The sequence below is a fragment of the Melanotaenia boesemani genome, chromosome 15 (assembly GCF_017639745.1).
Source record: "Melanotaenia boesemani isolate fMelBoe1 chromosome 15, fMelBoe1.pri, whole genome shotgun sequence".
In the NCBI taxonomy this organism is placed as follows: domain Eukaryota; kingdom Metazoa; phylum Chordata; class Actinopteri; order Atheriniformes; family Melanotaeniidae; genus Melanotaenia; species Melanotaenia boesemani.
Window position 1 is genome coordinate 9504033 of NC_055696.1, and position 18788 is coordinate 9522820.

Sequence of the window (18788 nt, forward strand, 5' to 3'; positions counted from 1 at the left end):
ATCATTACGCTCGAAACTACAAATGATGCAGCTTGAGGCTGTACATGAGTATGACATGAGAGATTAAGGCTATGCTTACCTATTCTGGGACAAAATTGTACATGTTTAGACATAAAAATGAGTCTTTATTAGGCCTGTGGCAGTTTTGACTGAACAATGTGGTTAGATATACTGTCTGCCATCATTGCCTCATTTGTACAATGATTAACAATGTCTGCTGTATTAGAAAAACACTGCTACATAAAATATTCAGTACATTATACTGTAAGCGTGTCCTAAAGCCACCCACAATGTGATTTGTCATGAATTGAAGTCTAAATGTAATTGCCCAATTTTATACATTAAAATGAAAAAGATGTTGGTAATTGATTATGGAAGTATGATTTATAGAAATAGCCCTCCAATTAGTATCATGACATCATGGCATATACACGAAATATCAAAGTTCCATTCAGATGTTAAAATGTTTTAACAAGCATTAAATATTAGCAATGTTCCAGCTTTAGCCTGGGGGAATACTTGGAAAAGTGTTCCGATATGATCTAACAGATAGATGCAGACTTAAGGAGATTGCTGGTGGTGCATGTGTCTCATTCTCAGAATTTTTTTATTCTCTGTAAAGGGTGAGATTATTCTGGCACTTGTGGAGTTTGCTGACCAGCTACATTGCTTTTGCATCTCCCTGCTGAAGACTGTCATTGAGCTGCTGCTCCACCGTCTACTATACATGTACACTTTCTTGCTTAGATGTGTGTGTGTGTGTGTGTGTGTGTGTGTGTGTGTGTGTGTGTGTGTGTGTGTGTGTGTGTGTGTGCGTGTGTGTGTGTGTGTGTGTGTCTGGTTGTGTGTGTATCAAGCCATCAACCAACTACTTGCTCTTTGAGAAGGAGATGAAGTTACAATAGTAATTGCATCTGTGCCCCAGGCTTGTGGAGGACTTTGAAATTTCCTTGCTATAAATCTTAATATTAACGAGTAGGCATAGTGGATTTCGCATGAGCTGCGTCCAAAAGTATAACATTATTGTGACTGGTACAGTTGGGCGTGTAGAAAAGTCTGTTATATGATTTATAAGTATAGGGTACTTTTTGGCCATATTTGAGGCTTAATGGAAACACTTGCTTGCTTAAAGCCCAGTGTTTAAAGGGCTATAGTTTCCCACATTATTAAACCTACCACATGTCCCATTATTTCTTGAGGGGTCTGCTTATATTTATATCCTGAATTTAGAATGACCGTTTGTAGATCAAATCATGACAGAGGAATGTAGAAAAGAGAAAGAATGAAAATGAAAAAAAATCAGGAGATCCTTGTGGAGGCTGATGGTATTCCCACCATTTTCTGCTGAGCCTTTCTTTTTGGTTATTATATGCTTCCATTTGCAGAGATGGTTCAGCACAATGGCCTTTCAACTGATTCCAAGTAGGGTTGATGGCTTAGCCACCCCCACCCCTCCACCTCCTGTTAGCTGCAACATCAAAGTTTTGCTCCTTCTCCATCTTTTAGTGTAACGTCTGCAGGCAGCGCCTTTGAAAACATTTCCAATGAACTAGTGCCAAAGTCTATATGCAGTCACAGAAAACAAAGCTGGCATTTTATATTGTCACTACACACAAAAGTCCACCTTTGAGGTAAGCCAGGCCAACTGGCTTTCAAATTACTCACAAACCTCCACAGAAATCTTAAAAACCTTCAACATGGTTTCATGGTCATGTGCTGTTGACATTTTAATCACAGAAAGCTGGAGATCACAGAAAGGTAGTTTGTTTTGGTTTAAATGATCTTACTTCTATCACTGATCTAATTTATTAGATCAAATGAAAACTAACACATAAGCACTCACAATTAGTTAAATAAGACATATAATGCTTATTAGGCTTGCCAGTAATTTGGGGGAAATGTGTTGCTATTAACTGAATGGTACTACATTTGTGCTCTGGCTTTTGTTTTTACTTAAAACATAAGTAAAAAGAGAAACTATATTCATGCTCTTTAGTAATCACTTAACAAGTGGCTGTGTGTTCAGTAGTTAAGTAACTACACCGCTTAAACAAAAGAAAGTAATGGGACCACTGATCCTTTGGCTTTAAATTGGCACAGGGGCTCAGAAGCTGACATTTGCCATACAAACAAACATGGGCTTAAGGGAGAGCTTATTCCTCTAGCTTGAACTAGTTTACTCACAAGCAGAAGCTCCAAATTGCGAAGTACAGAACTTGAGATAACATTTTCATATTAAATCATGTTATTTATTATTTAACAATACTTTATTGTGCCAATGTTAAACAGTTGGTTAATGTCATACATGATAAAATTGGAATTTTATTTGTACTCTATACAGGAAGGCTGATCGATCTATCGAAGCTAAATCAATAAATCAATCAGTCTATCTATCTATCTATCTATCTATCTATCTATCTATCTATCTATCTATCTATCTATCTATCTATCTATCTATCTATCTATCTATCTATCTGTCTGTCTATCTATCTATCTATCTATCTATCTATCTATCTATCTATCTATCTATCTATCTATCTATCTATCTATCTATCTATCTATCTATCTATCTGTCTATCTACCTGTCTATCTGTCTATCTATCTATCTATTCTTTTTCTAGCCTAAAATGATTTTTTAGTGTTGTTAAGAGAATAAAATAACTGTTATTGTGCTTTACTGAACTACAAGTGAAATATAGCATCTATTTAGGGGACTCAAGCATGTTTTTGTGAGGATTTAAGTAATAACAAAAATGTGTGTTGGCATACAATGTACACAGATAATACTAGTAGTAGGACTGCTATACTATGATTTTTTGGATTTGACTGAATAATTAACATTTGGAAAGATTAAGAATGTTACCAGAGTCATTCATTAATTTGCAAACCACATGCAGAATATACTTGCACTGTTAATTCACTCATCAGAATTTCCAGTGATTTTGTAGAATTTGTGAACAGCTCCACATATATAATCTGTTTAAATTAGTTTTTGTCATTTCAGACTCTTTGTCAAGCAATACGGCACTGTGTTTCCCTCTAATTTTAGTCTTTAATTTCACCCACTAAACTATCTTTATTTAAAAGTGAAAGAAGCGAATGCACCAAGAGTGAAAATTTAGTGTGACAGAACGAACTATCTAAAATGTTTTTATTCCCCTCTTAGGGCAGGAAGAATCAGTGGCCACTTTCAAAGGCAACGAGTTTTTCAGCTACAACCTGTCCCAGACTCCCATTCAGAGTAGTTTGGATGAGATCACGCTGTCCTTCCGCACCCTGCAGAGGAACGGCCTGCTGCTTCACACGGGAAAGTCAGCTGACTACGTCAACCTATCCCTGAGGAATGGAGCTCTGTGGCTGGTCATCAACCTGGGATCTGGTGCCTTTGAAGCTCTGGTGGAACCTGCCAGTGGAAAGTTTAATGACAATGTCTGGCACGATGTGCGAGTGACACGCAATCTCCGTCAGGTGTGTATGCTGTGCATTCACTACCTGTACTTCCCATGCTTCCTGCTGACAAGACTAAGAAATTCACAGTTTATTTAATATTGGCAGGTCGTATGTAATTTTTGTATTTATTTGTTTAGTTATTTTTTATCTTTTTGGCCGTCATCTTAGAAGCTGACAAAGAGCATGACTGTATTGCTGTCTTATTTTCCTGTTTCAAATTGACCTTTCACAAAGATACAAATTCATGAATTATATACTAAAATATACTAATAATACAATATACTATATATTAATAATATACATAAACTAATAATAAATTCAGAATTATCTTTCTAATCAGGATTCGACTAAGATCCAAGTAATCCTGTGGGAAAAGAGGACTTAGACAACATGGACATGTATACTATCAATTAACTAATGCTGTGCTGGATTCTGTTAAATATTTAATAATTCTGCCCCATTTCCACATTTGACTTTTCAAAATTTCATCAGTCCATTGCCCTCTGTTTTGTGAAGTATGTTGCTTTAATGGAAGTCTGTCTACTTTTCTAATTCTGCTATTTTTGTTGTAGTTTTACCTTAATGAGAAGAAGACTGCTCATGCAGCATTATTTAATAGATTAATTTATCATGCAGTAGTGATGGTAAAGTATGTTAAGGAACTTAAAAAAGAAAAAAGCTGAACACATTTGAGGCTCTTGTCACTAGTGCAACATTGTAGCTGTATAGGCGAGTTCATACAAGAATAAGCAGAGCAAATATAATGGACACAGCCTCTGCTTGTGTCCAACAATGCACTGCTGCGCTTACTGTACTGCAGCCAAGAACTGCTCAGCCCTAAGGTTTCATATCATTAATATAGTCTGGACAAGGCACTGAATTCCCAAACTAATTTACTGCCAGGTTGTGTTTGTTACATTCAGTGAAACCCTGCTGGCATTCTTCAGAGACTGCAGTCACTCTACAATTAGTGCAATTTCACAGCACCTCACAGCACCCAGTCTTTTTCTCTCTCTCTCTCTCTTTTTATTATCACTGTTTTAATGTGAATAAATGTAATGTAAAATGTTTGAGGATAGTGACAAACCTAAACATAATTAGCCTCTTTTGCAGGAAATGGTATGGCACATTGTTATCACTCCCATTAGCCCTGCCCTCACTAACCCTAAATGCCAACACGTTCAGCTAATCTGACTGCAGGCTACCCTCTCAGCAATAAACCAGCAGGTTTACAAGGATAACTACGTCATGGTGAAGAAAGATTAAAGACATTAGCTTACATGTTTTCATTAGCTAATGTTTCATTAGCTTAATCTCAGAGTAAACAAAGATTTATTTATTTTTAATGTTGCATATCCAATAGCAAGTTGATGCCAATGATACAGGCTAAGCTAGCTAGCTAGCATCCTGATTTTAAAAAGGCAGCAATTTCTCTGGAGCTACTCTTTAGTGTGTTTGTTATATCATTCAACTGAAAAGCTGCAGGTTCAGTTACAGAAAAGAGATTTCCAGGTGAATCACTGCTACAAAACAATGCTGATACAAATTAGCCAATGTGATGATGTTAATCAACACTGCATGTGTTTATTAACATATCTATATGTTAATACATATTAATACTGTGTATGTTATGTGTGATCAATTTTGCGATGAGGATACTGAAGTGTAAAATGGTAAAATGGTAAATGGTTCATATTTATATAGGGCTTCACTGTACCTGGGATGATACCCAAAGTGCTTTACATCATACATCACATTCACCCATTCACACACTGATGGCGGAAGCTGCCATGCAAGGCGTTCAACCACGACCCATCAGGAGCAATTAGGGGTTCGGTGTCTTGCCCAAGGACACCTCGACATGAACTCGACTTGACCGAGGATCGAACCGGCAACCCTCGAGTTACAAGACGACCGCTCTACCTTGCGGAACCACGCCACCTACAGTTTACATGCAGTATACATACAGTATACAGTCTACAGTAGATTACCTACAGTTTGTTCATCTTTTTGTTTAAGTAAGTACAATGGTAAAACTACACAAAATACTGAAATCTGATAGACAAATAGACTATTGTTAGCAATCCTTAGTTTGACCAGAACAGATTTTTGCATGCTGAGTAAAATCCACAAAACACATTTAGTTGATGTGCAATGTAACAATAATAAGATGCATTTAAATCTTAAGAGACAAGTGAAACATCTGATTTCAGAAGGATACATTTCTAATAGGTAAACCTTAAATACAATAAGTAAAAGGAGGTTTTACCTTCTCAGTGCCACATAAATCAGCACTTTGTAAATGAATGTGACCCATAATCTGCACGAGTCTGGTACATACTGAGCCTGTGAATGTGTTTTCTTTGTGTATACAGACTCTCATCATTGCCAATACCTTCTGAATCTGTCACACAAACCTGCATATAGGCTTGCATCCTCCTCCACATGTATTTCCTTACTCTGGCAGTCATAGAAGCAGCAATTTAATGCTAGCCACGTCACTTATGCTTTCAGGCATCCATTTGATCCCTGTGTAAATTGCTTTCCCCTCAGATAAGTTACCTCACTGACATGTAGATAGGGGGAACTGTAACTCCCAAGAGGGTGCTGGTGGAAACATTTTATTAGATCCGGTGGTGCTTTTCAGGCTAGATTTCCTCTTATTAGTTTCTTTATATTTTTCTCCATCTATGTTATCTCGTATCTCGTAGACACACTGGTTGGTTGGTGTTCATTCTCAACATTCTTTCTCCTTTTTTAATCGATAATAATGATGCATTTGCCGATATTTTTGCCTGTTGAGTAGTCAACACAATCATATTATGCACACAGTGTTGTTCCTTGAGAGCACTGCACAGTTTTCTTTATAACTCTTGAGGTAACAGTCATAAATATCATTGTCTTTCTGTAACACCATTTGCAGAAAAATTATGATTAAAGGTCAGCCTCTAACTGTGCCATCCTGGACTGGAGCCTGAATATTGTCCCACTGTGAGCTTCTAATTAATCATGACCCAATTCTGTAAATTCCCCTTGGAAACATTGATCGCTCACCTCAAACTTTTAAATGCCAGTAAAGTAACTGTATGTGCATCAGGACATGGTGTAATATCATAGCAGACATTGGTCATGCCTTTGTCAACACTGTTGAATGAAAGGGAAGACTGCATCAGTTTCCAGACATGACATCTTTTCTTTTTTTTTTTTTTCTTTTTTGATGTGCAGGATTATTATTTAATAGTCGTGGCTTCTTATTGTCCATTGTCCAAGCCAAAGATATACTGAAGGATTCACTATTAGACAGACAGGAATCAATATCTGCCAGCGAATTGAAAGGCAAGTCCTTGTTTGATAAAGATGATACCTGAACGTACCACGTCAGGTCATCCTTTTATTCTTCTGTTTTTTCCTCCTGCTTTCACAAAACATATCCTGATCAAAATCAAAATAATTAAAGTCTGCAGACAGTCAAACACACTTAATCATTAAACACAAGGGCACCACAAAACTGAAGCTGCAGAGGCTGTTTACTTGAGTAGTTTCCTCTCCCTAACATGGTTTCTGATGTTTTAGTGGCCTGATTTAAGCAAAAGAATTTATGTTAATTTGAGCCATTAGTTTAAAAAGAAAAATCTTTGAACATGCATCCCACTGCTACATTAAAACTATCATTTTCATGTTTCACATATAATGCAATATACACAAGAACAATATACTCCCTGAAAACTAAAACAAAGAAATGGTAATTGTTTTGACTTATTACTACTTACCAGAAGCTGCTACATTTTTTGCAGGAATTTTTCCCAACTGTGGGTTTATTGTCATGGCAACAAGCACATAATTTTTACCTCTACAGCCTTGTTCAGACATTCATTTCCTTCTCTGTGTACTGATGACACTGATATGGGAATTATCTTGTTTTGTTTATGCTAATATGCTAATTTACAGGTAATGTAGCATATCCTGATATCTTTAATCTTATATTAATATGTTGTAATATCCACATTACTTTGGAGCCAAAATATCAGCAGAAGCTAAATTTATAGTATTGACTCCATTTCTATCTTGCTTATATATCAGAAACAGGGATCAACTGAGATTAGTGAACCCTTCAAAGCTGTTCTTGTAATTGCCTCCAAGAGTCAACATTAAGGCAAGCTCAGCTAGATTCAAGAAATGAAGCATGAAATAATTAGGCCAGTTCTTTCTGTTTGGCTTAAAATCTCCCCTTGTTTTTTTTTTTCTTTTTTTTTTTTCACACTTTCTCATTGGTTTCTCTAGGTGACAATCTTGGTAGATGGGATTCTCACCACCACTGGCTATACTCAGGAGGACTACACCATGCTGGGCTCTGACGATCTCTTCTACATAGGGGGCAGTCTAAACACGGCTGACCTGCCAGGCTCCCCGGTCAGCAATAACTTCATGGGCTGCCTGAAAGATGTGAGTACAGCTTGACCTCACACAGAGGACTGGAAATATTATCCAGCCCTCCTTAGATAACGCTGCCCTATCATATAAGCAGAGCATGTTCATTGTGTAGAAAATCACCACTCACATTTGTATTGATTCTCGTGTTGTAGGGTGTTTGAAGGGGAAGCTTTTAGCTGCAAGGTAGTGCTATGCAGAGCATATGCATTTATAGATTCCTGTGGGAATCTTTTTTAAAATGTTCTGCTAATATACATAAATAAATATATGTAAAAAAAGCTGCATCTTATGTTCAGTCCTGACACACTGCCTGAACCCACTTTTCATAACTACTTCCACAATTTTTGAAGCGTTTTCACTGCAACTGTCACATTGATTATTTTCTACAAGGAAGACAAGATCAAGCACATAGAAATAGAACAAACAAAGCATTGGATTGTAATACCCAGTTTAATTCAAATTTAATACACTGAGTAGTCAATTTTGTTAGTTTAATCTATTTATATCTAACTATTAAGGCTGGCAAAAATGGCGCACTAGCTAATTTGTGTAACTAACTGCGTAAAAATTTTTTTTGCGCATTTAATGCATGTGCAGCATCCGTCATTTATGACAGTGAGACTTGGTGGTGTCTAGATGAACTGGCTTGCTCTATGAATGGTTTGAGGGCGTCACACCTGCGGGGTTGATTGTGTTTCAACACCCACACATTTTACTGGTAAGAGGATTCAACACCAGCACTTTTTCGCATTAAAAAAAAAAAGATTTTCATGTAGTTTTGGAGAAACGTTACTGTTCTGGTCCTCTTTATGGTGAGTGGAAGCTTCCAATTCAATGCTCATACTCTGTGTCTGCTGCAGCCTCCTCTCCCTCTCCTGTTGTGAATCATGTTGGCTGTCGGTAATCAGCTGATCTGCTTTTCTGTTGCTAGTACTGTCTCTCGTGTTGTGTTTATTGTTCAGCTGAGGAGGAAACTAGCAGTTTATGGTTCACACTGGCACATATTTACCCAAAAGTATTGTTTTTGGATGCACTAGCAAAAGTAGGCAACATTTATCATTATCAGTTTCATGTAAATCAGACCCATTTCACTGTCATGTAACACTGAAAATTAAAACATTTTGATAATAGCAGCCTATGTCAATTGGATATCGTTTGCCTTTATTTCATATAACTTTTCAGAATTAATGAGGTTTGCTAGTGAAATCTACTAGTCATAAGACAGCCATGAAGATAGATCAGGTTGAGATATCTAGTGAGTAAAACAGCAAAAGGAAGCAAGGGGATGTCTTCTCAAAATCATTGTTGCTGTGCAGACACGTCTGATCATTTATGGGCCATGAATGTAGTGAAAGAAATTTTTTAACAGATTCTAAGATACAAATTAGAGGAGCTCTCCTCTCTAACAAAGTAGCTGACAGGTGAAAGAAAGGATTTATACTTCAGATATGCAGGGGCGGGTCTAGAAAAGTTTTGATGGGGGCCAGGCAGGGTCACTGACCAAGAAAATGTCTTTATTTTATGTAATGCTTATAAACTATTGCAACTAAAGTGATCATTTAATAATAAAAAGCAAAGAAAAACCCAAGCAAGTTTGCTCCTTCTGTTGATACAATACAATAAAAACAGGCATATTTCAGGCATAGTCATGAATGTTAATTAATTATGATTAATTAATTTGAAAGCTGTGATTAATCTGATAAAAATTTTAATCACTTTACAGCTCTAGTATTTATTTTATAATTATTTTATATATTTGTCTTTTTACTTTTTTAATTATGTACTTATGTACTTATTCTTTTATGTTTCTTTATTTATTCTTATTTGTTCTTATTGTTTTTAGGTTTATTTTTATTTTGTTTTTACTTTTTTACTTTTTAACTTAAGTGTTTTTCTCATGAGGATCCTCCACACCAGGAACTATGCCTACTCGGTCTGGGGGGTCGTTGCTGTGGAGATTGCCCTGGTCGGGGTGGTTGGTGGGGTCCTGCACTGCAGCCCTGGCTGAGCTGTGGGCCCCGGCCTGACCTGATCTGAGCAGTTCCTGTGGTGATGCCCTCTGTGGTTCTTGGTGAGGTGGCTCCTGGTGTGGACAGAACCCCAAGATATCACTTCCTCACCTCAGCATCAAGCCAGATATTTATCTCCAAAAGTTTTGTTTTTATATTGTTGTTTCTGTTAAAGATTTAAAAACTAGAAGAGTTTATGTTTGTGCTAAGAAAGGAGGGGGGATGGGTAGCGGTTGCATATGTGCACTGTGTGGGTATGAGTGTGATGATGAGTGTGTGTGAAAAAGACAGTATAATCAAGTGTGTTTTATTGAATTTTAATGTTTTATCATTCACTGTGTAAATATATATTTTTATTCAAAAGGTGTTTTTATTACGTAAATCACTTTGCGCTGTGTGCTTTATAAATAAAATTTGATTTGGTATGATTTGATAGGAAATAATGGCCACAGTTACATGATTTTTTTTAATTCAGCATTAATTAGTCAGAATTATAAAATTTGGAATTAAAGTATTCTCCTTTGTGTTTACATGGTAATAGGGATTCCAAATTGAGATTTACATCGAAAACTTATTGCCTTTATTCAGTTCCGCTTAAGATCTGGACAGGGAGCGGATGTGACGTATTTACGTCTACAAGAAAAAAAAAACAAAAAAAACAAACTCTAGTTCCTGCTTCTTTTTGGCAACAACATAAAAGACCATATAATAAGAACCATTTTTGCTATATAGCAGCGGCTTCAAAACTATAATCACTAGCATAGAACTTTACTTTGGTCAGCTGAGGAGGAAAAGGGAGATAGAGTACCATACCGTCATCGCAACAGGACAAGGGAACGAGCATGCGCAGAACGACCGGAGTTAACTGGCAGCGGAATTAACGTATACATGATTGAGAAATTATTCAGTTTAGATTTAAAATCAGAATAAACCAGCCACGTACTTCGGATTTATGTTAAATTTGGAATGGTCATTTTCATTCGGAATTATGTGTTTACAAGGTCATTTTAAAGAGGATTTAATTTTATTCTGAATTAAAGGGGAATATGCCCAATGAGGAGTGAAAAAACAAACAGTGATTTACATTTAAAGCTGCAATTTTGTAGATATCTAGGAGTCATGTTTTCTTGGAGTTCTTGCTCAAATTACACATTTGATTTGATTTTTTTTCAGAGACAATTGCAAAATAGAGGATAACATTTCTTGTATAATTGCTTATAAACTGTTAACAGACTGCTCCTGATCCCATTAAATCCAGCTGCAGGGGATGCAGCAGTGAGCACAGTGCAGCAAGGACAGAACAATACAATACTGAGATATAGGATACACAAAATGTGCATGGCAAATAGAGTGGAAATAACCTGATTAAGCTATATGTAGTAACAGCAGCGGCAGGTTGGAGCAAGGCATAACAAGCAGCAGCTTCATTATGTGTAAGAGCGAGAGCTTGGCAGTTTATATAGATAGTCATATGGTCACTTTTTGTTTTGTTGGAGAGTGTGTTTGCTTCCAGTTGTCCAATATAAACACCAAATATATTTAAAAGTTCAGTCACACAGAACAAACATAAACGGGCATCTAAATTTTTAGCCATGATGGGCTGTAAGCATGACAATGTTAGTCATTCTCACAGAATGAATCATGAATAATTATTATTAACGCATCATGACTATTTCAGAATATAATATTGAAAAAGTAAACTTGATCTAGCGGAATGTGCATTGATTCATAATGCTAAAGACAGTTCCAGTAATAAAAGAAAGGGCGCTCATTGCTCTGTCCTTTCTTTGTTTCTGTTCTTGGCTCCCTGCTATATCTTTTGTTTTGACTACAGTACCATCTGAAACCATGGTAACTATGTCACAGGCTTTGGTTGTATCCCAGGAATATAAATGACCATTTCTTTATTGTTTCTTTATGTTTCATCTCACTGTCAAGCTTTAATGTTGTGAGATGATGTTTGCTTGAATAAATGCATAAAAGACAAGCGTTTGATATTCCACTCTCACATTATTTACCTACCATGAGAGCTTGTTTTAAAATCCATAATACGTTCTTTTAATGACCCAGTCATCCCAGGAAATACAACCAAAGAGCAAATTATATCTTGCAGCTGCTCATTTCAAAATGTAGCAACAGTCAGAAAAAGATTGGACAAGGTTGACTACATTTTGAGCAAGAGTGGTGTATAAGGTTCTAGTGTATAAACAAAGAGGGGGTATAATGCAAAACTTTTCACGCCCCATATTTGAACTGGCCCTAATTGGCTTGTAATGACTGCAGATTTTAAAGAAACTTAGGGAAGGAAAAATTTTTGTTGATGAAACTAAAAACTGAAATGATCATAACACCACAGCATTTTATGGTCATGTTGCCACAGAGCAAAATGTTATTTAAAAATTGCTACTTAGTGATTAAATGTGTGGAAGACCAACATAACTCTGTGAAAAAAAGCTTGCTAAATTGTTAAAGAGACATAGACTAACCTCTGTTTAAACCACAAAGATTTGTTTGGAGGCAAAAGGGTGAAGAATTTCACGACTAATAAAGGTAGTAATGCTTTGGGGTGGGAGATACAAACATCACTATTTTGTCAAAAAAAAAAAAAGAAAGAAAAAACTCACAAGTTGAAGATGGTCACAGTTCTACACCTTCGTACTAAGAGACTTGGAGTAGACCTCATCAAAGCAAAGGAAATTATCTGCCAAACAAGAGCTACTTCAATATACTGCAATATGCAATCTATGTCCTTCTATAAGATAAAATCTTGCTTGAAATATTTAAAAAAAAAAAAAAAAAAGAAAAGAAAAAGCTTCCTGCCTTTTGGAAACCTTTATTAAACTTTTGAGAGTGACAGAAAAATTGATAAGCATTAGTTAAATACTTAGATGCTGTTGTAAAGGCCCAAACTATTTAAAGACAGGGACCCTTGTCACATGACAGTTAGGCCTCATGCAAAAAGAGACAATCTTGTTAACCCACTGCCATTCCTCCTTGAAATTCACACAAACCAAAAGGAGGTGACACAGACCCTCATTGCTGCTTGCTTACACACATCAAACCTGCATCACTGAATCTAACAAGACACGGCAGCTCCGTTGCTTAGTGTCAAAGTCTGTGATACCGGTTAGATGTGTGCTTTTGTTACTACCTCCCTTGACAGGTTATGAATGATGGATCAACTTTGACCCTGACCCCTTATTCTGTGTATGTACTTTCACACTTGGTATGATACACAATGACGGCATGTCCATACAAGCTTCAATAGTCATATATGAAAAGGCCTACAATTATTTTGAGGTTGCTTCCCTGCCATAGGGGTGGGCTCTAGCAGTTGTTTATTCAACTATAAATACATTGTCAAATGAAACAAGCTTGAAAACGATGTTAGCCCACCTGTCTAAAAGTAGAATTTTAAGTAGAATTGAATCTTTTTACTGGGATCACAGTCCTCACTACAGCAGCAGATCCACTAAAGAAGGAGGGTCACTAAACCTCACTTCGTATGGATGCAGTCTTGCTTTATAATATTTAAGCATGCTGCAAGTAAAATAATTTTGGATGAAGAAGCATTAAGAAATTCTAGCAAGCTAATATTAGAGAGGCAATTATGCAAAACATCTGTAAAAAGTAGTTTTTCTTAAAGAGGGCACTGCTGGCTTCTGAGGTTATGGGAGTTCTTACAATTTCCATAAAGCAATTTCATGGTCAGAAATGTTGGAAAAGCCCAGCTTCCATTAGGTGTACTTACTCCCCATCTGAGTCATCCTCATTCGTTTGTCATAGCCAACAGTTATTCTGCATTCTTTCTTCTTCTTCTGTTAATTTTTTTGGTGGTGGTAGCAACATAACTAAAAATTATTTGACTGATTTTAATTAAATTTTCAGGAAAATATCAGAAATGGAATGAAGGAACAAGTGATTACGTTTTGGGGGTGACCCAAATCACCGTCTGAATCCAGGATTTTTTTTTTTTAGTATTGGGAGATATGGATAATTTTTCCATTACACATTCTAACTAATCAGATAATGCCCAGACTCAGTGGCAAAAAAAGAAACTCACATGACATCATATTAGACTTCATAATCTGACATTGTTTGACCCGGATCATCTTGCTTTTCTGAATCTGGTGAAGGTTCACATATAGGGAGTACTGGGTGGACTGTTGGGCCTTTTGAGGTTTTTCTCAGGTGAGGGAACCTATGGCTTGGCGGAGGTCTGCGTTCTCTGAGTGCTTCTAGTTTAACAATAGAACCGCCAACATGCCAACACCCTCTAGAACCACTAGACGGGGTCATTTTGACATCCTGCCGAAGCAGCATTAAAAAGGATAAAAAGTGGTGTTCACAGAGGCCAATTTTTTTCCCCCTTGTATCTTTTTTTATTATTCACAAATAGACAAAGCTTTAATAAATAAAAAATAATTAACTAGCATGTGGGATTGGGCTTGTATTTCAAATAGAAAATGTCAAATACTTACTGGCATTTATTTATCAGCTAACATATAACTGAATTGAATCATTTTTAACTGTATTGATATTTTTTCATTAATTATTTAAAGGAAAAAAAATAGAAAAAAGCATTGTATAATGCTAAAGTAACAAAACAGCACTGGATGTTAGCTGAGATAAATTTATTGTATCGCACGTCAATAGCTCAATGCCGTGTCATTCTGGCGTTGATGCAGCTCCGGTAGAGGACCTATGCATTCAGTGCAGTGATGTCCAAAACATAAATATAAAACACCACAACAGACCATCTTTTACTTGCAGCTTGAGATGAATACCACCTCAGCATCTTATTAAGGATGTGTACTCCTAACTTGGTCCTATTGTGGTGAGAGAAGTTTAAACTCATAATAAAAACCACACAGAAAATCGTAAAACTATATATATATATATATATATATATATATATATATAGTATCTCACATGAGTGAGTACACCTCTCACATTTTTGCATAAATATTTTAGTATATCTTTTCATGAGACAACACTTTAGAAATTAAACTTTGACATACAGAATATCAAAGTTTAGTTTCCATAGTTTGATATTCTGTATATCAACGTTTAATTTATATAGTGTTATCTTATGAAAAGACACACTCAAATATTTGCAAAAATGTGAGGGTTGTACTCACTTATGTGAGATACTATATATATATATATATTACATTTCTGTGTTGGGCAGATGTTTTGGACTCAAAAGTGTTTTTGATACGACTTGTCGTCTCACAGAGTGGTTGGTTGTTCAAGGGGTTCTTTGAGCCCTCGCTGTGAGCTCTGTGTGTTTCAGACTGAGTCAGCAGGTACAGAATGTTTATGTCGTTGTAGCAACGACAGGCCAAAGGCAGTTGTGCGTGTAACACTGGAATCACACACACACACACCTCCCAGATACAATAATATATAATGATTCAGAGGAACAGGATGCATTTAATGAACCATTCACAGCTTTTTTTTTGTTTGTTTGTTTGTTTATAATGGACGTCAGTGATTCAGAGCTGTCATTGAGTGTATAGATACAGATGCATGTGCCAGTGTGCCACATCTGTCATTCTCAGACACACACACATATATACGTCATACAATAGGTGTGTTTACATGTCAATGTTTATCTGCAGCCCCTCCCTCACACTCATTAGGCCCTTTGCTGTCACCGCATATGCTCCTTCTTTGTAACATGACTGCCGCTCTCATCATCCACTGCCGTAATAATGTTCCCAGCTGGCCGGCAGTAATGAAGGCATTTTAGGCTTAAGCTGGGTTATTTCATCTTGTTCAAGTACAAGGCTGTTTTACCAATCATTGTGTTCATTTTATAAACATGTAGTACCTGTTTAGTTATCAGATTATTAATATCAGCAGGTCTGCTTGTTTGCAGCCCCAAACTATTGCTCTGGTCTTGGTTGATTGCTGTGGTCAAGATTAAAATTAGCTAGTGTGTTTCTTCTATTCTTAGATCAATGCCATGTTATCAATTTATCTGCAGAACTGGTATGGTAGCTCCAATTTCTGGATTGTGACATCACACTAATTTGCTCAGCTTGGTAAATCTGGACCAAGTTACAGTAAGTTGCATCTGTTTAGTTCTTAGTTCATGATGTGTAGTTCTTGGTCATTCGGTCATGATAATCATTTTTTCCCCTGCTATCTAACCTCTTTTAGCCATGTAAAGCGCTTTGGATAAAAGCGCTATATAAGTACAGACCATCTTTTGAGGTCGTTAGCACCTTGAAAGTTACTGAGGCTGCATGTCTGCTGTTGAACCATCCAGCCATGATGTAGGTTGAGTTCATTTGGTTCATTAGGTCACATGTGGGTCATTTACCCTCTGGGTCATCATGTCATGAGGTCATATGAACCCAGGTGGTGAAACTACAAAACTGAAACTGCCTGAGGATGTCCAGGATGAATGGCAGGTGGATAATAGGTGGTGCTTGCTTTTACTTCAAACACAACATCCTGGTTGAATTACAATTCAATAACACTCAGACAAACACTTCTTTACCCCAAAGATAAAGTAGCCAAATACATGCTAATTTATTACTGTGAAAAGTGCTTACACCTCTGTGTAGAAGATACTAAACAACTTCAGCGGTTCATGGCACAACATACAAGTGCTAGCTCCTCAGGTCAAAACCTGCCACTGAAGGAGCACTCCTTCAATGTCACTTAAGTATACATTCGAGACAGAGAAGAGATGTTTGAGAGTAGTGAAAGAAACCATATAATGGATGTTAAACTGAAGTTACCGTATCAAACAAGCCACCAGCTATGCATTATACAGCCCTTATCCCCACCTTTATTAATGCCTAGGTTATAAAAAAAAAAAACATTTGATCTCAGCCACCCTAACGACCCACATAATGGTTTGGCGATTTGTTAACACAGTAATGGCCTCAATAACCCCACGAAAGATAGCACTCAGAACTGAGGAGGCCTCATGGATGGTCTGAGAAACATCTTCAAGAACCAAAAATAAAAGTCTATTTGCACAGCTTCAGTGAGAACTTTTTTATTTTTTTTAAGTTAGTTTTAAAGCTGATACTGTTAACAAAAATGTGATTTTTACATTAAACATAACAAAACAGTATTTGTAAGATGTGTTGTTTTAATATGTAAACAGAACATTTTAAAGCCCTCATGCATCTGCAGAATGCTTTTAAATTGACTGTTTGCATAATTACTTTACCATCTGCATCCCCTGAAATGAAAATGAGATGTTATTTATGGACAGGTTATTGTTCCAGCATTGCTGCCAATGCTGCAACCTCCGCTCTGTGGGCGGTGTGGCTGGTGGTGGTGTTTAGACCTACTGCTGCTGTGCATCGTCACACAGACGTGCTGTGAAAATGCAGTGAGCGTTTGAGAAGTCATAAGGCTGAATTGGCAGACCTGAAAAGTTACAATAATGAGTGGGAGCTGCAGCAGAGGCAGAACTGATCAATTGGGATCAGCCCTCCAGGAATTTCACCAGCAGGGTTCAGAAAATGTCAGTCCAAGCCAGAGGTCTTGAGTTTGGTAATCAATGAGAGGAGAAAAGTTGGTTAGAAAATAATGGTTCATATATTATAATCATAATCCACTAGTGAAAGAAAAATTTGTTGTGAAGAAATTATTTAGCGGTATATGTATTTATATAATCTTTTTTTTTTTTTTGTGATATGACCAATCTCCCCGACCATGACAACAGATGTCAGTGCTGCTAGGTAGGCCATCAGGTACATCAGGTGCACAAAGAATAATGGCTACTTTACGATGAATGTCACGACTACAGCTACAAAAAAAAAAAAAAAGGAAAGGCAGATTTGTCTTTGAAGTCAAGAGTTTATTGTGTGTTCTCACGGGGTACCCTAGCCCACATCAGTAGGTTGCTGTATAACCAATAGATGGCTGTTAGCAGCAGAGAAGGTCCTCAAAATGGTCTTATTCTTTACAGCTAAAGCTTTAATGGCACAAGCTTTTTCAGCTGACACTAGTTGGAGCTTCGTTCTTGTGTTTTGGGATACTCTATAATCCATGTCACACACAGTAAGCATCTGAATCTGTGAAATAGGATTCCACTTCCTGTATTGTCCTGTGGCTTATATAATACTTCTGCAGAGGTCACAGTGCCTTTTTGTTGCCATCTGTGCATTTAAGCCGGGTTGTTGGTTGTAAGCGACCGACATGCTGTTCATTCTTTGTGTAAGTGACTGTCTTGATTGACTTCCCATTTTGAAATTGCCTGTTACACTCATTTCTCGATGGTCAGTTTCACCATCTGATTTCACTGCTTAATTAGTCACACTGAGGCAGTGTGAAGTGTGATATTGGCTTACGCTGCCTCTCAGCTCTGCTGTAAGTCCTCTGTGCAGTGTGGTGTGTCACCTCAGGCAGTAACTGGTTGCAGAGTGAGGTGGCAGATAACAGTGGGCTCGGGGTGACTTACAAGCGATACAAAACGAGACAAGGATTGCAGTGTCTTGCTGTGCATATAGATGAACTCAGGCTGAAAGCCAAAAATAGAACGACAAAAAAATCAAAGAATCTTTCACAAGAATTCTTTCAAAGTATGTCTGTGCTTTAAACATGCCTTACATAAAGAAAATAATTATTAATTTTGTATTCCAGTGTTTCTGCAATTTTCATTCTGACTGTATGTCCAAAAAGATAGATGTGTGTTGCTGTACATGCTGTATGAGCTGAATAATAGTGTTGAACTTTTAATGCTAGGAACTGTGGCCATGAATTAATTGGTTTAATCGTTAAATTTGGTGGGGGTTAAACATTGATTGCAATTGATTGTGACTGCTTCCCAGCTATGAGCACTGAGTGTCTGTAAAAGATTAATGTGGCCACTATGCCTGAAGCGTGAAACCCATGCAGAAGTGTTATGTCTGTCATGACATAAAT

At 37.0% G+C, this 18788-nt stretch overlaps 1 protein-coding gene across 5 annotated transcripts in view; it reads left to right on the forward strand.

Annotated features, from left to right (window-relative positions):
- Positions 1-18788, forward strand: part of nrxn2a (neurexin 2a) — a 134264-nt gene that overhangs the window by 33090 nt on the left and 82386 nt on the right. For all 5 annotated transcript variants that reach the window (XM_042008451.1, XM_042008455.1, XM_042008452.1 and 2 more), the window contains 2 exons: positions 3167-3468; positions 7732-7893. In XM_042008451.1, coding sequence (XP_041864385.1) covers positions 3167-3468; positions 7732-7893 — 464 coding nt within the window. The remainder of the gene's footprint in view (positions 1-3166; positions 3469-7731; positions 7894-18788) is intronic.